General features: G+C 51.9%; 2 protein-coding genes across 17 annotated transcripts in view; both read left to right on the forward strand.

The window, feature by feature from the left end:
* The window catches only part of SLC2A11 (solute carrier family 2 member 11), a 29,516-nt gene extending 16,182 nt beyond the window's left edge, over positions 1 to 13,334 (forward strand). For 8 of the 16 annotated variants that reach the window (XM_034948423.3, XM_034948436.4, XM_034948430.3 and 5 more), the window contains 8 exons: positions 2,257 to 2,381; positions 4,181 to 4,310; positions 4,860 to 5,008; positions 9,532 to 9,719; positions 9,832 to 9,942; positions 10,821 to 11,073; positions 11,348 to 11,475; positions 11,694 to 13,334. In XM_034948423.3, the coding sequence (XP_034804314.3) occupies positions 2,257 to 2,381; positions 4,181 to 4,310; positions 4,860 to 5,008; positions 9,532 to 9,719; positions 9,832 to 9,942; positions 10,821 to 11,073; positions 11,348 to 11,475; positions 11,694 to 11,894 (1,285 nt within the window). In that variant the 3' untranslated portion in view covers positions 11,895 to 13,334. Of the gene's footprint in view, positions 1 to 2,256; positions 2,382 to 4,180; positions 4,311 to 4,859; positions 5,009 to 9,531; positions 9,720 to 9,772; positions 9,943 to 10,820; positions 11,074 to 11,347; positions 11,476 to 11,667 lie in introns of all 16 variants that reach the window. The other 8 variants (XM_003804622.6, XM_055105557.2, XM_003804621.6 and 5 more) reach the window with 6 other exon arrangements.
* Positions 13,335 to 18,478: 5,144 nt separating this feature from the next.
* MIF (macrophage migration inhibitory factor) lies at positions 18,479 to 22,266 on the forward strand. Its single transcript, XM_003804625.7, has 3 exons — positions 18,479 to 21,637; positions 21,827 to 21,999; positions 22,083 to 22,266. The coding sequence occupies exons 1-3, from the start codon at positions 21,530 to 21,532 to the stop codon at positions 22,147 to 22,149; spliced, it is 348 nt and encodes a 115-aa protein (XP_003804673.2). The 5' UTR covers positions 18,479 to 21,529; the 3' UTR covers positions 22,150 to 22,266.
* Positions 22,267 to 23,466: the final 1,200 nt, after the last annotated feature.

A 23,466-nucleotide genomic window follows, 5' to 3' on the forward strand; every position in this document is an offset into this window, starting at 1 on the left:
TCACACTGTACCTTACCAAGACTTCTAGTGCACTTGCTGCTTCCTCTTCTCCAGTTCCTTTCTGTATGAACTCATCAAAATAGTGGGACAGCAGCATGTCCTGTGGGATGCACAGCTCCCTGTGGAATGGACTGTGGCCTACAGCTGGGCAGCTGCTATATCCTTTTTTTTTTTTTTGAGACGGAGTCTCGCTGTATCACCCAGGCTAGAGTGCAGTGGTGCGACTCGGCTCACTGCAACCTCCACCTCCCGGGTTCAAGAGATTCTCCTGCCTCAGCCTCCTGAGTAGCTGGGATTACAGGCACGTGCCACCACGCCTGGCTAAATTTTGTATTTTTAGTAGAGACGGGGTTTCACTATGTTGGTCAGGCTGGTCCCGAACCCCTGACCTCAGGTGATCCACCCACCTCGGCACCCCCCCCAAGCTGCTGATTACAGCCACGTGTGTGTGTGTGTGTGTGTGTGTGTGTGTGCGCATGTGTGTAGCATGGTGGGGGGAGCACAGTGCAAGACCTTGAATTTATTTATTATTTATTTATTAGATGGGTTCAAGTGATTCTCCTGCCTCAGCCTCCCCACTACCTGGGATTACAGGTGCCTGCTACCATGCCTGGCTAATTTTTGTATTTTTAGTAGAGATGGGGTTTCACCATGTTGGCCAGGCTGGTCTCGAACTTCTGACCTGGTGATCCCCCCACCTCAGCCTCCAAAAATGCTGGGATTATAGGCGTGAGCTGCTGCACCCAGCTGCTGCTATATACTTAAGGCAGATCGGAAGAGGTATATGACTGTTCCAGCAAGGTGAATGCTAAGTGTTTTTGGCAATGTCTGTGTATTGAAATGGAGCAAAATGCACTCACTAGATTGAAGTACTTAATTATTATTAATGGATTTATTAATTCCAGTGAGGAAAATGTATATTATTGTAATTATAATTATTAGTTACAATTGGAGTTACCACTGGATCAAGTTTGTTATAATCTACTGTCATTTTTCATTCTCTAGACACAAGAGACCTAAGCTTTGGCTCATATTTTATCACCAATGTGCTGGTGACTTTGAGCAGAACACTGGCCACTTCTGGTCTTCAGTTTCCCTCTCAGTACAGTGAGCTATATGATCACAGTGAGCTCTCCTGGGTGATCTGTATGGCAGCACTTCTGAGCTCAATATGAGGAGCCAAAGCTAATGCTTCATCATGATGGAGCAGGTGACATTTCCAATGTCCCCTCCTTGGGTTGGTGTCTGTCCCATTGACCAAGGCATTGAGATATACAGCCATTCTGAGTTGTGAGAAGTGAGTCTGTAATACATGGAGGAAAATATAAGGAAACTCTACTTGACTACCTATGCGTCTCTTCCTTCACTCTTAAAGTCCCTGTTCTTCCTCCCTGGAGTTTTATTGAATCTGAGAAATTACATATTAGTACCTTCATTGTTGCTGTTGAGACAGGGTCTCACTCTGTCACCGAGGCTGGAGTGCAGTGGCATGATCATGGCTCACTGCAGCCTCGTACTCTTGGGCTCTAGCAATCCTCCCACCTTAGCCTCCTGAGTAGCTGAAATTACAGGCATGCGCCATCATGCATGGCTAATTTTTTTTTTTTTGAGATGGAATTTTGCTCTTGTTGCCCAGGCTGGAGTGCAATGGTGCAATCTTGGCTCACCACAACCTCTACCTCTCGGGTTCAAGCGACTCTCCTGCCTCAGTCTCGAGTAGCTGGGATTACAGGCATGTGCCACCATGCCTGGCTAATTTTGTATTTTTTTTAGTAGAGACAGGGTTTCTCCATGTTGGTCAAGCTGGTCTCAAACTCCTGACCTTAGGTGATCCACCCACCTCAGCATCCCAAAGTGCTGGGATTACAGGCGTGAGCCACCGCGCCCAGCCTAATTTTTTTTGTATTTTTTGTAGAGATAGGGTTTCATCATGTTGACCTGCCTGGTCTCCTGGGATCAGGTGATCTGCCCGCTTCAACCTCCCAAAGTGTTGGGATTAAAGGCATGAGCCACCATGCCCAGCCCAATTTTTACAGATATTTTTAAAATTATGTGTTACAACAGACGTGTAAGTGTAGGAACTCTCATCTCATTTGACAGCAAGGATACCAGGACTCAAAGTAGTTAATGGCATACTACATACATTTGTGTGTGTGTCTAATTAAGGCTTGTTACAGTTGCAAAGAGTGGTCCCCAGGGATGGTCCCTCTGGACTGAATCACAGCCTCTCTTTCTGTGTGTTTCACTTCCCCCAAGGAAGAAGTCCCTCCTGGTGAATAACATCTTTGTGGTGTCAGCAGCGATCCTGTTTGGATTCAGCCGCAAAGCAGGCTCCTTTGAGATGATCATGCTGGGAAGACTGCTCGTGGGAGTCAATGCAGGTATGGGGTGGGGGCTTCTCGTCCTGCCTCTCTATGCCTATTAATTAATAAATTCATTAATTCCTTTTATTTCATTTCTTCCTTCATTTCCTCCCCTTATTCATTCATTTATTTTTTATTTATGCCTACCTTTGTCACAAAAGGATGTAGTATAGTTTATCTTAAAGGGCTCATATAACTAGATATTTAAAGTAGGTACAGAACAATGGAAAAGTTGTGTAGGGGTGGGGGAATAAGCATCTCCAAACTTAACACTAATACAGGTCCCATGTTTGAGTAACACTCTAAGCCATGAGCTTCCTGGTAGCCAAAGTGTAAAGGGATATAGGATGAGTTTTCTGATCTTCTCTCAGAAGCAGAATGGCCTGTTAGGTACTCCTCGATTTCTGGGGCTTTTCATGTGAGAGAGCAGAATTTTGAGCACATCCACCTGGGTTTTTAGGGGCTCCAACCAACAAGTCATCTCTTGACGCCCTACTGTTTATACAGCCCAGTGGTGCTGTTATCTATATGATGCTATCTATATTAGTTATCTGTTTGTTTGAAACAAATAACCCCAAAATTAAGTGACTGAAAATAATCAACTTTTATAATCTCACAGTTTCTGTGGGCCAGGAACCCAGGAATGTCTTAGGTAGGTGGCTCTGGCTTGGGGTCTCTGACGGGGCTGTGCTCAAGCTGTCAGGGCTGCAGATGTCGGAAGGGTTGGCTGGGGCTGGAGGATCCACTTCCAAGATGCTCCCTCACGTGCCATTGGCAGGAGGTCTCAGCTGCCCACTTTGGGGGGCTCTCCACAGAGCTGCTTGAGGATCTTCACAACATGGCAGCTGGCTTCCTCCAGAGTGATCTGAGGGGGTGAGGAGGGGAGGGAGAGACAGGGAGACAGGGAGACAGAGAGAGGGCATGCGCAAGGAGAAGTCCAGGTGCTTTTTATGTCCTAATTCCAGAGGTCATACACCATTATTCTGCTCATTAGAAGTGAGTTACTAAGAGTAGCCCACGATCCAGGGGAAAGGAACCAGGTCAGACTTTGTCTTCATGTCCCAAGTACCCATCAGAGAAGGAATCCCCAGCTAAATGTTTGTAGGAAGAGCAGGGGCACCTCCGAGACTCCTTGGCAATCAGCATAGCTGCCTTCCTTCCAGTTCTCTTTGCCCAACTCGTAGATAGAGGGGCAGGACCTTGATGGGAGAACCCCTAGGTCAGGGAGGGCATACTGCATTCCTAGGGGCGTGACACCACAACACAGTGGCCTCTTAGCTTTTGCCATTTATCACCCTCTGGGAGGGCGCTGGGGTGCTCTCCAGCTCTCTGTTTTCCTGAGGGCAGTGTAGGTGCCAGGGTCTTCCCTGGGGGAGCCAGGGTGAGGTGAGAGCAGCTGTAGTGATCAATGAAGGAATTGACATGAGTGCTGGGACAGCTGGTAGGCATCCAGGATGTGGTCCTACCTTCCTCCTCCCACCCCCCGCACAGCCCCGTCAGAGTCCTTCACACTCGGGTCCCAGTGATGGGACCTAGGAAGAGCCCATGAACATGTGGTACTGTGGCCAGGGACCAGGATGGGAGCGGATCTGAGAAAGCCCTCCCTCAGAAGTTCTGAAGAGTAGAGTTGGGATCCTGTTGGCCCTTCATCAGGTGAAGCAGAACCCCTGAGTGTGGGGGGTGAGGGATCAGCTCTCAGTGCCAGGATCCAGTTGAGTGGCTGGACAGTGCTGAGTGGGGCAGGGGAGACAGGCTGGGTGTCGTGGAGTGGGGGTCCAAGCTGGTGGCTGACGTGCCTCTGCTGTGCACACGTCCAGGCGTGAGCATGAACATCCAGCCCATGTACCTGGGGGAGAGCGCCCCTAAGGAGCTCCGAGGAGCTGTGGCCATGAGCTCAGGCATCTTTACGGCTCTGGGGATCGTGATGGGACAGGTGGTCGGACTCAGGTAAGCACCCCTCCCCCACATGCATTGAGTATTTCGGAGATACCATTAAAAGCGTTTCTTCACCTAAATGTCTCCCCTACCCACTAGTAGATTAAAGCATTATTGCTTTGCATGAAGGCATCGAATCCTCTATCCACATCTCTGCTGCCAATTCACGAAATGGGTATCAGTCAACACACTGCAATGTGAATCACCTTTTCCCATCCTCTCCAGGTCAGGGAGCAAAGAACAGGTCTTCACAGAGGAGAGGGTGAAGATTTGGGCTTTCAAAGACAAACGTGTTCCAGTCATTCCAGAAAAAAGAGGAGAAGGCAGAGCCTGGACCCTTGGGAAGAGGAGTTGCTAGGGATGAGGTGGGGCAGTGGCCCTGTCCTCTCTTGGTCCCAACCTGGGTGGGAAGGATCTTGATGTTCAGACCCAGACTTGGATAGGAAGAGGCACGGGGCAATTGCAGACTCTCTGCAGGGAGGTGTGTAGGTGGGCAGGAGAGCAGGGTGGTAGGACTCTGGCAAACAGGCATCTGGCCTGGCCTCTCCTCTGCCTCCTTAGGGAGCTCCTAGGTGGCCCTCAGGCCTGGCCCCTGCTGCTGGCCAGCTGCCTGGTGCCCGGGGCGCTCCAGCTCGCCTCCCTGCCTCTGCTCCCTGAAAGCCCGCGCTACCTCCTCATTGACTGTGGAGACACCGAGGCCTGCCTGGCAGGTGAGTCTCTGTCCTTGGGCTCCCAGACTGCCCTTGACCAAGGGGTGCATCTCCCCAGAGTATACGGGTCCCCATTTCATAGGTTTCATTTATCAAGGAAAAGCTATCCCTCTCTTTGTGCCTCAGTTTCATGATCTGCCTATACCTGCCTTCAATCAGAACTCTATCAAGTGGCTGTCCTAACTGCCAGGCAGCAGAATGGATCAGACCTAGCCACTGTTATTCAAGAACTCCAGAGTGGTGCGGAGAAACACACGCGTGCGCACACACACACACACACACACACGGTGAAACACCTGTGCAAGACCTCACCTACCCAATGCCAACTGGGTGATGGTCATCTTATCAGTTAACTTTGGCTACAGTAAGAATGCCTAAGGAACAATCGCAACATTTCTGCTTTAAAGCAACAATTATTTACTGCATCTTTTATTCATGTACTTGCCTGGCTGGCTGCACAGCTCTGCTGATCTCAGCTGGGCTAGTTCACAGTGTGGGGCGGGGGAGGAGGGCAGTGGTGAGGTTCAGCTGCGGGTTGGCCGGTCTAGGCTGGTCTGGACTGGAGCCATTCAGCTTTGCTGCACTTTCTGTCCTCTCACTTTTGGTACCAACGAGTTAGCCTAGGAATAGCATGGTGATGGCAGAGAAACAAGAAAGCAAATCCAGTCGCATAAGCGCTTTCCAAACCTTTGGTTCCCTCGTGCCATTAACATTCCATTGGCCAAAGCGAGTCAGTCATGCTGCCGAATCCCAAGTCAAGGGATGGGAAAATTGATGGCATATCCTCTCCCATCGCAAGGGGTGTGGATTTAAGGAGGGGTGAAGACCGGGGCCCATTAGTGTACTCTACTCTGTCACCATGGCCGCAATTATTACTTAATGTCTCTCCTCTGTGCAAAATGTGTTCAGTCCCATCCCAGGATCCCCCAAAGTCTCATCCAATCATGGCATCGGGCTTGAAGTCCCAGATCTTAGGCCACATTAAGTCTATATGGGCCTTTTCTTGATCCAGAAACCTAGGATCTAGAAAGATAAGTCTTCTTCCCTTCCCACACTCAGCATGCAATGGTAAAAAGTAAGATGAGGTAACCAAAATTAATGCTCTCATTTCAAAAACGAGGAAGCAAGGCAGGCACAGAGCAGTCACTAATCTATAACAATTCTGAAGCGCCCCTAGGAAAATATGGCCATGTCCCCTGCCTTGGGGATAGGGAGTATTCTTTGTTCAAGTTCCAGCTCTGTCCCCTACCCCCTAGGAAGGGCACCCCAGGCCATGGTTCTTTTATTTTTTTTATCTTTTAGAGACAGGTTCTCGCTTGTCCAGGCTGGAGTGCTGTGGCTGTTCATAGGCATGACCCCATTGTTGATCAGCACGGAAGTTTTCTTCTTTTTTGTTTTTGTTTTTTTTGGTTTTGTTTGGGACAGGGTCTCACTCTGTTGCCCAGGCTGGTGGTGTGATCTCAGCTCACTGCAACCTCCACCTCCCAGGCCCAATCAATTCTCCCACCTCAGCCTCCTGAGTAGCTGGGACTACTGGCCCGTGCCACCACACTTGGCTAATTTTTTTTTATTATTGTATTTTTTGTAAAGATGGAGTTTCACCTTTTTGCCTGGGCAGGTCTCAAACTCCTGAGCTCAAATAATCCACCCCCCTTGGCCTCCCAAAGTGCGTGGATTATAGGCATGAGCCATTGTATCTGGCTAGCATGGGAGTTTTGAACTGTCCCATTTCCAACCTGGGCCAGTGCATTCCTCCTTAGGCAGCCTGGTGGTCCCTGCTCCTGGGACGTCACTATATTGATGCTGAACTTAGTGCAGACACCTGATCTGCCTAGCGTACTACAACCCAGAGCTCCTGGGCCCAGGCGATCCTCCTGTCTCAGCCTCCTGAGTAGCTGGGACTCTAGGCACACACCACTACGCGTGGCTCTCCATGCTTCTTGGGTCTACCCTCTGAGATGTTTTTCCTTTTCTATCACCTTCCTTGATTCCTTCTGAAGAGGGCGTTGCACAATGTGCTGCTTTTGATGGTTGAGCAAATTTCTCAGCCTCCTTCCTGCCTATAGAGAGTTGGGGCAGGCTGGGTGCCAGCTCACGCCTATAATCCCAGGGAGGCTGAGGCGGGCAGATCACGAGGTCAAGAGATCGAGACCAGCCTGGCCAAGCCCCATCTCTACTAACAATACAAAAATTAGCTGGGTATGGTGGCACGTACCTGTAGTCCCAGCTACTAGGGAGGCTGAGGCAGGAGAATTGCTTGAACCCGAGAGGCGGAGGTTGCAGTGGCAGGAGAATTGCTTGAACCCGAGAGGCGGAGGTTGCAGTGAGCCAAGATTGTGCCAGTGCACACTGCACTCCAGCCTGGTGACAGAGTGAAACTCCATCTCAAAAAAAAAAAAAAAAAAAAAAAAGAAAAGAAAAGAAAACAAAGTTGGGGCACAGAAGTCTTTATATTTCAAATTGTCCTGGTCTTTTTTTTGTCCAAACTGGCAGAGTTTTTGCCAATACAACTTTCTCAAAAATGATGTGAGTTTTCTATGTATTCGAGGTTTTTTCATGTGTCAACAAACCACGCTCACAATTACTTTTGAGACAGGCTTCTCTCCCAAGGCCTAATTGCTGGTATTTAGGGTATGTCAGGCTACCGTGAATCAACGCCCTCAAGCCTCCTAAATGCCCCCTTTTCTAGCTGTGAGGGTCTGTGAGGCACTGCTTTAAGCCATACCCTTGATTTGATCTTTACTATGAGTCCATGGCTTCCTGGCAGTGCTCTGGATTTGATCTTTGCTCACAGGCTGTTACTTAATTTGGGATTCTTTTGCTAGCTGGAGAGGATAGAGGCGAGAAAACATTTTTTGTTGTTGTTTTCAACTAACCCAGTGTTTCTGAAATATGCTACGTTTAATTAAATTTTGTTGCCTCTGAATTCTGCTTGCAAACTGGCCAGTTATTTTCTGAGCTAATTCTTCATGTCTTACAGCAAGCTTAGAATATGCATCTAACAGCAACCAGTTCATGCTTTCAACATTTGGAGTTTTCTTTGCTCAAGTCCATAAGTTCACTGAGCCCATTTTCTTTCTTCCGTGTTACTGCACTATATAACATAGCTTTTCATTTCTCCAACCTCATCGCTGTCCTCTGCCTTGTCTTGGAACTGATACCATATTTCACAGGTCTTTGTTACAGTAGCACCAACTCCTGGTGCCAATTTATTGATCAGCTTTCTATTGCTGACTAATAGATGATCATAACATCTCGGTGGTAAAGAAACAAACAAAAAAAGCAATTATTTAGCCTAAGCCTCTAAGTCCTCTGGGCTGGGCTGATCTAGGATGGTTCTGGCTGATGGCTCTGCTGATCTTGGTCATTCCTGCAACTGCAGCTCAGCTGGGCATTGGCTGATCTAGAATAGTCCCAGCGAGGGTGGCTCAGCTGGGCCCCTTTGGCTGTCCATGTCTCTTGTCATCCTCCTGGCTAGCCTGGAATGTTCTCATGAAGGCAGAAGAGCAAGCAGAAGTGAGCAAGGCCTCTTAAGGCTTAGGCTGGAACACGGCACGCCCTCACTGCAGCCTCATCCTATTGGCCGAGCCCAGAGCCAGGAGCAGGGATGTAGGCAGTACTTGCCCCTTTAGTGGGAGGAACTGCAAAATCACACAGCAAGCAGTGTGGGTGCAGGGAGGGGTGAAGAATTGGGTTTGATAATGTGCTGCAATAGTCATGTCCTGTCTGATATGTCCGCAGAACCCTGCGTTTCTTTCTAAAGCCTTTTTTCATCCATGGTGGCAACACCGCAACAGCCCTGAGAAATGTCAGGGCCAGGAAGATCATCTCCATCTGACCAGGGAGGCAAACAGAGACAGAGAGATTGAGAGAGACAGAGGCAGAGAGAGAGAAACACACACACACAGACACAGAGAGATTGAGAGAGACAGAGGCAGAGAGAGAGACACACACAGACAGACAGAGAGACAGAGAGATTGAGAGAGATAGAGGCAGAGAGAGAGAGAAACACACACACACAGACACAGAGACAGAGAGATTGAGAGAGACAGAGGCAGAGAGAGAGAAACACACACACAGACAGAGAGACACACACACAGAGACAGAGATTGAGACAGAGGCAGAGAGAGAGAGACACACACACACAGACACAGAGACAGAGAGATTGAGAGAGACAGAGGCAGAGAGAGACACACACACAGACAGAGAGACAGAGAGATTGAGAGAGACAGAGGCAGAGAGAGAGAGAAACACACACACACACAGACACAGAGACAGAGAGATTGAGAGAGACAGAGGCAGAGAGAGAGAAACACACACACAGACAGAGAGACACACACACAGAGACAGAGATTGAGACAGAGGCAGAGAGAGAGAGACACACACACACACACACAGACAGACTCAGAGATAGAGAGTGAGCCAAGAAGGAGAGGAATGGTGGGATGGAGGGGGGCGTCCCTGTAGGGGGACCAAAGAGGGGCTTGGGGACGGGGAGCTCAGTACCCTCCTCCCTGGCTCAGCACTACGGCGGCTGCGGGGCTCCGGGGACTTGGCAGGGGAGCTGGAGGAGCTGGAGGAGGAGCGCGCTGCCTGCCAGGGCTGCCGTGCCCGGCGCCCATGGGAGCTGTTCCAGCATCGGGCCCTGAGGAGACAGGTGACAAGCCTCGTGGTGCTGGGCAGTGCCATGGAGCTCTGCGGGAATGACTCGGTGAGACCCCTGCCCCGCCACACACCCTGGGTCCTGGGGGCTTGGTGTTGCAGGCCGCTGGGAGCCATGGGAGGTGGAAGGGAGCCCAGGCCTGAAAGCCACCCTCTCCCAGGTGTACGCCTACGCCTCCTCTGTGTTCCGGAAGGCAGGAGTGCCGGAAGCGAAGATCCAGTATGCGATCATCGGGACTGGGAGCTGTGAGCTGCTCACGGCGGTTGTTAGTGTGAGTCTGGACGGTGCCCTTCCTCCACCAGCCCTGTGGGGAGGGACCCCCAGGTCCTCTGCATTAAACCAGTTTACACTCCAGCTTATGGTGTTAAAATGCAGTGAGGGGCCAGGTGCGGTGGCTCATGCCTGTAAGCCCAGCACTTTGGGAGGCCGAGGTGGGTGGATCATGAGGTCAGGAGTTCGAGACCAGCCTGGCCAACACAGTGAAACCCCCGTCTCTACTAAAAAATACAAAAAATTATCTGGGCGTGGTGGCGGGCGCCTGTAATCCCAGGTACTCGGGAGGCTGAGGCAGGAGAATCGCATGAACCCAGTAGGTGGAGGTTGCAGTGAGCCGAGATGGTGCCATTGCACTCCAGCCCAGGCAATAGTGCTGAGGTGGGATCAGGAGTTGGAGACCAGCCTGGGCAACCAGACGTCCCCAAGCCCCTGTCTCTACAAAAAATACAAAAATTAGCCAGGCGTGGTGGTCTTCGCCTGTAGTGCTAGCTACTGGCGAGGCTGAGGTGGGAGGATCACTTGAGCCTAGGAGGTTGAGACTGCAGTAAACTGAGATTGTGCCACTGCACTCCAGCGTGGGCTGGACCAGTGAGACCCTGTCTCAATCAATCAATCAATGCAGTGAGTTAGAGAGCATCTATTGAGCATCTACGGTTTGCGGGTCACTTCCAGCACCATTTTGAGATGCGGAAACTGGCTGAAGTTGGGTGATTGATTGACCAAGTTCCTTTGGGAAATTAATAAAGTCACACTGAAGCAATAAACTACCCTCACCTCCACCACCAGCTTTCTCAGGAGACCCCTTCCCATTGCCTGCCCCAGACCTCAGGGACTATGGCTGGGTGTGTGGGTCTGTGCTTTCTGCCTTTGCAGTGTGTGGTAATCGAGAGGGTGGGTCGGCGTGTGCTGCTCATCGGTGGGTACAGCCTGATGACCTGCTGGGGGAGCATCTTCACTGTGGCCCTGTGCCTGCAGGTAGCTGGGGTGGATGAGGGCTGGGGGGTCCAGGCTGGGCTGACTTCCACCTCACCCCCGCCCCGTCCACGGCAGAGCTCCTTCCCCTGGACACTCTACCTGGCCATGGCCTGCATCTTTGCCTTCATCCTCAGCTTTGGCATTGGCCCTGGTGAGTGGGCCCAAGGGGCTCTGGGCATCCGTCATCACATAGGAGTGATGGGTGCCTGGGTGCACAGTGGGTGGGTGTGAATGCAATGTCCCCTGCAGGCCCTCAGAGACCACCTCATGCCGGGGCTTCTGGGAGGGAATGGCAGGAGGAGAGCACTGAGGGGCCCCCCATACAGACTGGGCCTGGGCTCCCACTCCCATGTCTGGGCTGGGGTCGGGGAGAGGCAGGCAGGGAGCCCTGGCCAGCAGCCCCCTGTCCCTGCCCCTCCTTCTAGCCGGAGTGACGGGGATCCTGGCCACAGAGCTGTTTGACCAGATGGCCAGGCCTGCTGCCTGCATGGTCTGCGGGGCGCTCATGTGGATCATGCTCTTCCTGGTCGGCCTGGGATTTCCCTTCATCATGGTAGGCCCACCCCTCCCGCTGGGGGCCTTAGGCTGTGTCCCTGCCTGTCATCCTGAGAACCCCAGCGGGAGGCTTCCATCCAGGGAGACTGAGACTGAAAGGGAGGGGTCTTAGGGGAGCAAAGAGGGGGGCAAATCCCTCCTCACGACCTGTCATGGGCCTTCTGTTTAGGGGTTGATGGAGCCACACCAGGTCTTGGGGTCTTTTTTAATCCGCAGGAGGCCTTGTCCCACTTCCTCTATGTCCCTTTCCTTGGTGTCTGTGTCTGTGGGGCCATCTACACTGGCCTGTTCCTTCCTGAGACCAAAGGCAAGACCTTCCAAGAGATCTCCGAGGAATTACACAGACTCAACTTCCCCAGGCGGGCCCAGGGCCCCACGTGGAGGAGCCTGGAGGTTATCCAGTCGACAGAACTCTAGTCCCAAAGGGGTGGCCAGAGCCAAAGCCAGCTACTGTCGTGTCCTCTGCTTCCTGCCAGGGCCCTGGTCCTCACTCCCTCCTGCATTCCTCATTTAAGGAGTGTTTATTGAGCACCCTTTGTGTGCAGACATGGCTCCAGGTGCTTAGCAATCAATGGTGAGCGTGGTGTTCCAGGCTAAAGGTAATTAACTGACAGAAAATCAGTAACAACATAATTACACGCTGGTTGTGGCAGCTCATGACTGTAATCCCAGCACTTTGGGAGGCCAAGGTGGGAGGATCAATTGAGGCCAGAGTTTGAAACCAGCCTAGGTAACATAGTGAGACCCCCTATCTCTACAAAAAATTTTAAAAATTAGCTGGGTGTGGTGGTATGTACTAACTGCTCTAGCTACTCAGGAGGCCGAGGCAGCAGGATCACTTGAGTCCAAGAGTTCAAGGTAGCAGTAAGCTACGATCACACCACTGCATGCCAGACTGGGTGACAGAGGGAGACTTCATCTCTTTAAAACATAATAATAATAATTACAGACTCAGGAAATGCAGTGAAAGAAAAATACAGGTTGGCCAGGTGAGGTGGCTGATGCCTGTAATCCCAGCACTTTGGGAGGCCAAGATGGGAAGATTGCTTTGAGACCAGAAGTTTGAGACCAGCCTGGGCCACATAGTAAGATCCTGTTTCTACCAAAAAAAAAAAAATTAGCTGGGTGTGGTGGTACATGCCTGTGGTCCCAGCTACTCAGGAGGCTGAAATGGGAGGATCACTTGATCCTGGGAGGTCGAGGCTGCAGTGAGTCCTAATTGAGCCCCTGCACTCCAGCCTGGACAACAGAAAGAGACCATGTTTCAAAAAAAATAAATACAGGTTGTAGTGGGTATGGGTATGCATACCAGGAGGCCCGACCTCGTCTGAGAGGGGAGTGGTCAGAAAAGAATTTTCTGAGGAATTGATGTTTTTAATCAACTTTATTGAGGTATAATTTATACATAACCAACTGCATCCATTTTAAGTATATATTTGGCGAGTTTTGAGTTCTAAGTATAGTTTTGGCGAGTGTATACACTTGGGAAACACCACCGCAATCAAGATGGAACCTTTACCCTACCCCAAGGCACCCACATGCCCATTTGCGAGTCCCAGACCTGGGGAACCACTGACCTGCTTTCTGCCTCAATTAGTCAGATTTGCCTTTTTTCAGAATCTGAAGTCATTCCATACTGTATGTACACATTTGTGTCTGGCTTGGCTCCAGATAAAGTTTTTGGGATTCATGCATGTTGTTGCACGTATTAGGAGAGACTCCTTTGTATTGCTGAGTAGTATTCCCCTCTGTGGTTAGACCATGATTTATTTATCCATCTACCTGTTGGTGAACATTTTGGCTGTTTCTAATTCTTGGCCATCATGAATAAAACTGCTGTGAATGTTCCTACAATAATCATTGTCTAAACATATGTTTTTATTTCTTTTGTGTCTTAGTCCGTCGGGCTGCTATAACTAAGAACCACAGCCTGGGTGGCTTATAAACAACAGAAATTTATTTTTCATGGTTCTGGAGGCTGGGAAGTCCAAGATCAAGGTGCCAGTGGATTCAGTGTCTACTGAGGGCCCATGTCTTGATTCATAGATGGTGGTCTTCTTGCTGTGTCCTCCTAGACATGGCAGAAGGGGCAAGGGAGCTCTCTGGGGTCTCTTTTATAAGGGCACCAATCCCATTCATGCAGGCTCTGCCCTCATGACCTAATCACCTCCCAAGAGGCCCAAAGGCCCTACCTCCAAGTACCATCATATGAGGGATTAGGTTTCAAGGTATGAACCTGGGGAGGACATAAACAGTCAGTCTAGCTTTTTGGGTAAATGAATTGCTGGGCTTAATAATAAATGTATATTTAACTGTATAAAAATTGTTTTCCAAAGTGGTTGATTATACTGTTTCACATTCTCATTAATAATGTATGAGTTCTGGATACTCCAGATCCTCATCAGCACTTGGTATTGTCAGTCTTTTCAATTTAGCCATTCTAGTGAGTGTGTAGTGGTATCTTGTCATTTAATTGTGGTATTTCCCTAATGACTAATAATGTTTGACATCTTTTCATGTGCTCAGTATGGCCATTTGTGGGTTTTATGAATAATTTGTTCAAATACTTTGTCTACTTTTTTTTGTTGTTGTTGTTGAGACAGGGTTCTCTGTCGCCCAGGCTGGAGGGCAGTGGAATGAACTCAGCTCATTGCAACCTCTGCCTCCTGGACTCAAGCGATCCTCCCACCTCAGCCCCCCAAGTAGGTGGGACCACAGGCGTGAGCCACCATGCCCTGCTAATTTTTGTATTTTTGGTAGAGATGGGATTTTGCCATGTTGGCCAGGCAAGTTTCAAACTCCTGACATCAAGTGATCCACCCACCTTGGCTTCCCAAAGTGCTGGGATTACAGGCATGAGCCACTGCACCCAGCCCTTATCTGCTATTTTTATCAGGTTGGTTGTCATTATTTTTTAAATGTGGGCATTTTTTATACATTCTGGAAGCTAGTACTTTGTTAAATATATAGTATTGTAAATATTTTCCTGCAGTCCGTAGCTTGCCTTTTTTATTTTCTTAATGCTACCTAAGAGCAGAATTTTTTTTTTTTTTTTTTTTTTTTTGGAGATGGAATCTCGCTCTGTCACCCAGGCTGGAGTGCAGTGGCGTGATCTCGGCTCACTGCAGCCCTGCCTCCTGGGTTTAAGCAATTCTCCTGCCTCAGCCTCCTGAGTAGCTGGGACTACAGGCACGTGCTGCCATGCTCTGCTCATTTTTTTGTATTTTTAGTAGAGACGGGGTTTCACCATATTGGCCAGGATGGTCTTGGTCTCCTGACCTCGTGATCTGCTCGCCTCGGCCTCCCAAAGTGCTGGGATTACAGGCGTGAGCCACCTGGCCCGGCCGAACAGAAATTTTTATTTTGGTAAAGTCTGATTTATCAGTTTTTGGTTTTTGTGATTCATGCTTTTTGTGCCATAAGATATCTTTGCCTATCCCAATGTTGCAAAGATTTTCTTCCAAATGTTGGATAGTTTTAGCTTTTACACTTATGTTGCTGATGATGAATTTCAAGTTAATTTTTGGGTATGGTGTGAGGGGCTGAGGTTCCTTTTTTTTGGGTGGGTGGGGGGAACAGGGTCTCACTGTGTGTTGCCTAGACTGGAGTGCAAGTGACGTGATCTCAGCTCACTGCAACCTCTACCTTCCAGACTCAAGCAATCCTCCCAACTTAGCCTCCTGAGGTGCTGGGACTACAGATGCGTGCCACCATGCCTGGCTAATTTTTTTTTTTTTTTTTTTTTTTGAGATGGAGTCTTGCTCTTTCGCCCAGGCAGGACTGCAGTGGCACTATCTCGGCTCACTGCAACCTCTGCCTCCCGGGTTCACGCCATTCTCTTGCCTCAGCCTCCCGAGTTCACGCCATTCTCTTGCCTCAGCCTCCCAAGTAGCTGGGACTACAGGCGCCCGCCACCACACCCGGCTAGCCTGGCTAATTTTTGTTTTGTTTTGTTTTATTGTTTTTCTTTGTTTTTTTGTAGAGACAGGCTTTTGCCATGTTGTTCAGACTGGTCCTGAACTCATGGACTCAAGCCGTTTGTTTGCCAAAGTGCTGGGATTACAGGAATGAGTCACCACGACTGGCCCTTTTTTCTTTTCTTTCTTTTTTTTTGAAATGGCTATCTGGTCGTACCAGCACCATTTGCTTTAAAAAAAGCCATCTTTTCTTCATTATTTTACTTTGGTGCCTAAATAAAGAAAATCAATGGACTATTGTTGTATAAGAAAGAATTTGGCTTTTGTCAGGAAACAGTGACGGTTAAAGAGAAGTGGTGGGGGGCTGTGGGTTCTCTGGGGAGAGAGAAATCTCTGGATCAGGGCGTCAGTAGAGGTCTCAGGGAGAAGGTGACTCTGAGCTGGCTTCCTAAGGATAGGCTCAGCTGGGGGCCTTTTAAAAGCTAGAGCCTTGGTGGCATGTGCCTGTAGTCCCAGCTACTTGGGAGGCTGAGGTGGGAGGATCTCTGGAGCCCAAGAGTTGGAGATTACAGTGAGCTATGATTGCACCAGTGCACTCCAGCCTGGGCCACAGAGCGAGGCCTTGTTTCTACCAAAAAAAGAAAAAAAAAAAAAAAAAAAAGCTGGAGCCACTGGGAGGCAGCAGCGTTGCAGGATGGGAATGAAGCTACCGTGTCCAGTCACTGTGGAGTCTTCAGGAGGCAGGGGCAGCCCTCCCAGGAGCCCTGTGTGTGGTCACTCTGCCCCTCTGTGTCCATCCACCCTGATCCTGCCTCTGTTGACCTGCTCCCCAGCTTACCTTTGTGTTCCAAATGGCTTCCCTGGCCGCCCTGGCTGCAGACCTCCAACGTGGAGTCATGAGTAAGAATCCGTTGACAAGCACCCCTGAGATCCTGGGGTACGTGCCACGAGCAGAGCAGGCATCAGGTGACACCCAGGTCCCGGCCTGCCTCGGACACACATGGTGCCCCGGTCCCCAGCCTGAGCCCTGCCCTCTCACTCACCACCCACCCAGCCGGAATTGGCTCTGGCCACTCTGGGAGGGCGGGGTGGGGGTTGCAAGTCCCTTGTTACCCAGGGAGCCCCTCAGTTAGGGAGAGGAGACAGGGTCTCAGGACAGGACCTTGAAGACAAGGAAGGGCAGTGCAGAGAGGGGTGAGAGAGCCAGACTGGGTTTCTAGGGGGTGGTCCAGGGTGGGAGCTGACCTGCCTCTGCTGAGACTGCGTTCCAGGTGTGAGCATTGATGTCTAGCCCATGTAGCTGGAGAGGAGTCATAGCCATGCTCCCCAGCTCCAGCCCACCTCCCCAGACCCCAGACCCAGTGTGGCCTCTCCCCACCTCCCAGAGCATGTGGTCAAGCCCCTCTCCTAGCCCGAATCCCTCCCTCATTTGCTAATTACCAGGACCTACATGTCCCAGCTTCCCAGGGCCAGGAGACAGGGCCCCGCCCATCTGGCAGGCTCAAGTTGGCTGCCTGGCTGCCGGGATCCAGGCGGCACTCACAAGGATCTGGGCTTGCACAGCCTCCAAAGGGCTGTTGTCCATTCTCTTGTATTTGTTCTCATCCTCTCCTTTCTTGGACCCTCTTGAGTCTCTGGTTCCCTCTTGTTGGGACCCAGATCACTCTGTGCCTCAGCTGAATCATTTTTCCCTTCAGTTTACACATATCCACCTAGGGTCCACTACATCCAGAGGCTTCCGCCTCAGTCCTTGTCCTCAGGCTGTGCCCAGGGTTGTGAGGATGGCGGTGGTCCTTACCTTGCAAAACAGTCTCCCAATGACAACAATGTTCAGGGATAACATCTATGGAGGGCTTTCTATGTATCAGGACCATTCTGAGTATCTTCCAAGTGTTAGCTCCTTTAATCCTGGAAAGGACCCCATGAAATTAGTACTTTTATTACCCCTGTTGTACATATGAGAGACTGAGTAAAAGCCAGTGGCTTGTCCAGGGTCACACAGCTAACTGGAATGGCCAGGAGTAGACCTGGTGACCATGGACCTCAGACCTTGATCACTGCACACGCGCGTCTGGGACCTTGCCTGGTACCTGAGGTCCGTGGCACGCTGGTGCTGATCATTCAGAGTGCTCATGGGAAGTGTAGTCTAGAGTCTGTGTGCTTCCTGATCTCCTTGATCTCCATTTTATTGAGGAGGCCTTTAGGCCACCCGAGGGGTCCAGAGTGACCCTGTGGATTAGCAGTGGAGCTCAGCTTGAGCCAGTGCTCTTCAGGGGTAGTGTTCTGCCCCCATTCTCTGGTTCATTCTGCAGGTAGCAGGGAATCATTGAAGATTAGAGAGAATCAAACACCTAGAGAGAGACGACTCTGCCCGGGGAGCCCAGGCTCCTGTCTGGGTGCACACTCCAGGGCTAGATGGTGACTTCTCAGCTACTCTAGCTTCATAGGCTCATAGTGCATGTAAGCACTCATGTGGACACACACACGTGCACGCACACACCCATGGACACACACACACACCGTTGTCTTTGGAATCAGACCATGAAAATGCTTCCTCAGAGGCCTAGGGGTGAGGAAGCTGAGGTGAGTTGTGCCTCCAGCTGGATGTGCTGGGATGGGGTGGGAGATAAGGTGGCCACACCTGGGTGGCAGGAACTCTGGGGCAGTCAACCTTCTAACCAACAGATCTGGGATGCTGCCATGAGGAGGAAGAGGGAGTCAGCAGCCATGCCTGCCAATGCCTCCTAGCACATTTGTCCATGGTTAGCAGATAATTATTGTGTCCCTATGGGTCCCAGGTGTATTACTTTTTTTGCTCTTATAATAAATCAGCACAAATTTTTAGCAGCTTCAAACAACACACATTTATTATCTCACAGTTTCTGTGGGTCAGTAGTCCGGCGTGACATGACTAGGTCTTCTGTGTAAGGACTCGCATGGCCAAAGTCAAGGTATCTGAAGGGACAAGGGAAAAATCCACTTCCAAGTTCAATCTGGTTGTGAGCAGAATTCAGTTCCTTGTGGTTGTACCATGAGGTCTCTGGTCCCCTTCATCTTCAAAGCCAGTAATGGACATCGAGTGTTTCTCTTGCTTGGAATCTGGCACTCTAGCTGGAGAAAATTATCTGCTTTTAAGAGTTCATGTGATTAGATTGGGTGTACCCAGATGCTCCATGCTAATCTCCCTATTAGGTCCATAATCCTAATTGCATCTGTGAAGTGCTTTTTGCCAGGTAACATGGCATACTTGTAGGTTCCAGGGATTAGTGCTTGTCCTCCCCCTGCTATTCTTTAGTGGGCAGGGGGTCATCTGCCTACCACGGAGGTAAGGGGTCAGGAGGTAGGCATACAGCAATGCCCAAAAAGAGACTGTCCCCGCTGGGATGGAGTTTACCGCCTAGACATGCAGTCTTAACTCAGAAATATGGAGATAGCCTCGAAGGACAGAACAGGTACTGGGCACATGTGGGAATGGACCAAGCCAGGTGCTCCGGGGGCTTTCCCAAGGAACTAAGGCTGAGCCAAGAACTGGAGGGTGAGTTGGAGTCAGATGAGGGAAAATGTGGGCAAACTGGATTTCAGAACCAACCCCCAACCCTGGAGCCAGGAGCCATGGTACTGAAGGACAGTGCGCCATGACTCAGAGAACCAAGGAGGGTTGGCGGAGGCTCACAGGGACCAGGTTACCCCAGGGCCTTGTGACAGTACTACCCCTAGTACCAGAGGAGACTGTCATTGGCATTTAGGCCACTTGGTGCTCATAACACCTCTATGTCAGGTGAACACTATTGTCATCCCCAAATTACAGATGGGGAAAGTGAGCCAAATGTCCATGCTAGTAAGAGGCAAATCATATCACTTCTTTGGGTACCCTTCTAGAAGGATGAGGCTGACTGCCACTGGAAACAGCTGGGGAGGGTACAAGGAGATGACAAGTGGCTCAGAGGCTGTCCTGGCTATAAGAATTAAAGAGGAAAGAAACACCAAAGGTGGCTCGACAGTCAACAAGGACAGGTTTATTTTGGAAAACAAACTTGAGAGGGGCTTCTGGCCAAGTTAGGTCAGAGCCACACTCTCTTACAAACTAAGGATATTTAAGGGTTTTGGAGGGGGTTCTTATCATAGGTTCCAAATGTTTCTGTGTGAGGGAAAGTTTATTGTGGGGATGGAATGTCTCTGGTCGGAAGGGAGGCTGTCTCGGGGTTGGCATGTTTCTGGTCAGAGAAGGGTTTATCTTAGGGTTGGAATGTTTCTGGTTATGCTGACATTAGCCATTAGGCTGATGTTTTGGGGCTGGATTTAGGCAGCTTTTAATTAAGGGGGAACTTAGAATGGTGGTGTTTGTTCAAGATGGCAATGCTCCTGCTCCGTCACTGGCCAGGTAAGGCAACCCTTTGTTACGGTAACAACCTGAGATTGGCAGGGGCTCACCTCCAGGGGCAGCTCATGTGCTTGCTGGCGAGGCTGCACCTTGTCATTCAGGTTCACAGGGCACAGGTCAACCAGGCCCTGGCTCTTCAGTCTTCTGCCTGGAGTGACTTATGTAATTCTGCTCAGCTTTCATAGGGCACAGGGAGTCAGGGGCTAACTCTGCTGCCTGGGGCTGGAAACAGACTCCTCCCTTGAGGAGCAGCAGTCCACCATAGTGAAGTCACAGTGGTCCAGGCCAAAGGGGATGCAGCTAGTGTAGACTAGGCGGTAGTTCAGGGAATGGAGAGAAGTGGGAATACAGGGATAGTGAAAGGAGGCATATTTTACTGGCAGGTGATCAGGTGTAGGAGGACAAGTCATACATTTGGACTTTACAGAGCAGTGGACACTCAGTCGGCTGCTGTCAGCGCCTGGGGCTTAGGGGAGTGCCCCTGGCTGGAGACATGGTATGGAGTGCCATCAGTTAGGGAGCCCTGGGCACAGGTAAGAGAAGGTGTGACAGCAGGAGGGAAAGAGTCTGGGGCCCAGCTGCAGGAACCAATACCCATAGGCTATTTGTATAAATGGGCCGTGGGGCCTCCCAGCTGGAGGCTGGCTGGTGCCACGAGGGTCCCACAGGCATGGGTGTCCTTCCTATATCACATGGCCTTCACTGAGACTGGTATATGGATTGCACCTATCAGAGACCAAGGACAGGACCTCCCTGGAAATCTCTGAGGACCTGGCCTGTGATCCAGTTGCTGCCTTGTCCTCTTCCTGCTATGTCATGGCTTATCTTCTTTCACCCATTCATTCATTCATTCATTCATTCAGCAGTATTAGTCAATGTCTCTTGTATGCCTGGCACCTGCTAGATGGTCCCCGAGTTTACCATTAGTGGAAAAGACATTTAAGAAATTCACCAAGGGCTCTATGAGAGGCCATACACGGTGGACCTGACTAGGGTGTGGCTTCCCTGAGGAGCTGAAGTTGCCCAGAGGCCCAGAGAAGGGGAGCTGAGCACGTTTGAACCACTGAACCTGCTCTGGATCTCACCTCCTTCCCTTCGGTGCCTCCCAGCATCCTATCCTCTTTAAAGAGCAGGGGTTCAGGGAAGTTCCCTGGATGGTGATTCGCAGGGGCAGCTCCCCTCTCACCTGCCGCAATGACTACCCCTCCCCATCTCAAACACACAAGCTCACCCATGCGGGACTGGAGCCCTTGGGGACGTGTGGCCCAAAGACTCAGGAGGTACAGGGGCTCAGTGCGTGCAGTGGAATGAACTGGGCTTCATCTCTGGAAGGGTAAGGGGCCATCTTCCGGGTTCACCGCCGCATCCCCACCCCCGGCACAGCGCCTCCTGGCGACTAACATCGGTGGCTTAGTGAAAGGACTAAGAAAGACCCGAGGCGAGGCCGGGACAGGCCGATTTCTAGCCGCCAAGTGGAGAACCAGCTTGGAGCGGTGCGCCGGGCTTAGCCGCGGTTGCTGGAGGAACGGGCGGAGTCGCCCAGGGTCCTGCCCTGCGGGGGTCTAGCCGAGGCAGGCGGTGACTTCCCCACTCGGGGCGGAGCCGCAGCCTCGCGGGGGCGGGGCCTGGCGCCGGCGGTGGCGTCACAAAAGGCGGGACCGCAGTGGCGTCCGAGAAGACAGGCACGTAGCTCAGCGGCGGCCGCGGCGCGTGCGTCTGTGCCTCTGCGCGGGTCTCCCGGTCCTTCTGCCATCATGCCGATGTTCATCGTAAACACCAACGTGCCCCGCGCCTCCGTGCCGGACGGGTTCCTCTCCGAGCTCACGCAGCAGCTGGCGCAGGCCACCGGCAAGCCCCCCCAGGTTTGCCGGGAGGGGACAGGAAGAGGGGGGTGCCCACCGGACGAGGGGTCCCGCGCTGGGAGCTGGGGAGGCGACTCCTGAACGGAGCTGGGGGGCGGGGCGGGGGGAGGACGGTGGCTCGGGCCCGAAGTGGACGCTCGGGGCCCGACGAGGTCGCTGGGGCGGGCTGACCGCGCCCTTTCCTCGCAGTACATCGCGGTGCACGTGGTCCCGGACCAGCTCATGGCCTTCGGCGGCTCCAGCGAGCCGTGCGCGCTCTGCAGCCTGCACAGCATCGGCAAGATCGGCGGCGCGCAGAACCGCTCCTACAGCAAGCTGCTGTGCGGCCTGCTGGCCGAGCGCCTGCGCATCAGCCCGGACAGGTACGCGGAGTCGCGGAGGGGCGGGGGAGGGGCGGCGGCGCGCGGCCAGGCCTGGGACTGAGTCCGGCCTCCTGCCCCCGCAGGGTCTACATCAACTATTACGACATGAACGCGGCCAATGTGGGCTGGAACAACTCCACCTTCGCCTAAGAGCCAAAGGGACCCACGCTGTCTGCGCTGGCTCCACCCGGGAACCCGCCGCACGCTGTGTTCTAGGCCCGCCCACCCCAACCTTCTGGTGGGGAGAAATAAACGGTTTAGAGACTAGGAGTGCCTCGGGGTTCCTTGGCTTGCGGGAGGAATTGGTGCAGAGCCGGGACATTGGGGAGCGAGGTCGGGAACGGTGTTGGGGGCGGGGGTCAGGGCCGGGTTGCTCTCCTCCGAACCTGCTGTTCGGGAGCCCTTTTGTCCAGCCTGTCCCTCCTACGCTCCTAACAGAGGAGCCCCAGTGTCTTTCCATTCTATGGCGTATGAAGGGATGAGGAGAAGTTGGCACTCCGCCCTGGGCTGCAGACTCGGGATCTAAGGCGCTTTGCCCGCCGGAATCCGTTGTACCTAGGGCCACCACGTGGGGTGCTGGAGGTGAGCCGACCACGGAAGAGGGGGAGGAGGAGTTGGGAGTTGGGAGGAGTCCGAGGTCTTCTAGGCCTAGACCTTTCTCTCAGCCCCACCTTCCCCAGCCTTCTTGTTGGGCAGAGGGTAGCCAGAGGACAGAAAGATCCCACCCAGAGCCACTCACTGCCATCCACTTTGTTAGGTGACTTCAGGAGAGTTTTCAGGCGGGTGGGTGGGGGAGGTGCAGAGTTCTTGGTCATACCGCCCCGTCCACCCCCGAACCCCACGCCTGGGTTCTGCTCCCCTCAGACACCCAAGCCTCCGCCACAGCAGTTCCCTGAGGAAATTGGGCGTGGGGTTTCCATTGGGACCGTTCGTGTTCTGTGGTGCCACAGACATGTCTGTAAAGCCTTCAGTTATGTTTGGGCGCAGTGGCACAAGCCTGTGATCCCGGCACTTTGGGAGGTGGAGGTGAGTGGAGTGTGACTCCTCTGCTTCTCTCAGTCTCCAGCCACATCTCGCCTCCAGTCCCCTGTTCACTCGGTCATCCTGCGCAGTACTGGACAGCGAGCTCTCCTTCCAGAAGAGCAATGGGGCTGGGTGGGGTGAAGATTAGGAAGAGGAAGGAGAATAGAAGCTCCAGGGAGTCTGGAAGGGTGGCACCCATCTTGAGATGGGGCACCCCTTCCATGAAGGTCTCTAAAGCAAGGCCCTCCTCAGCTTACTCCCTTCCCTGCCAGCCGAGGGCCTCAGTCTCATTGTTAACTCAGTGAGAGGGCGGTGGAGCCCCTTGTCTGCCTCCCAGCTGGGGGAGACATGGGGGGCGTGGGATGGCTCCAGCTGTAGCGGGAAGGTCCCACTCCTCTCAGCCTGGCTTTCAGGCTTGAGGTTTCCTTCTTGGATCTGAGTACC

The sequence above is a fragment of the Pan paniscus genome, chromosome 23, assembly GCF_029289425.2.
Source record: "Pan paniscus chromosome 23, NHGRI_mPanPan1-v2.0_pri, whole genome shotgun sequence".
Classification (NCBI taxonomy): Eukaryota; Metazoa; Chordata; class Mammalia; order Primates; family Hominidae; genus Pan; species Pan paniscus.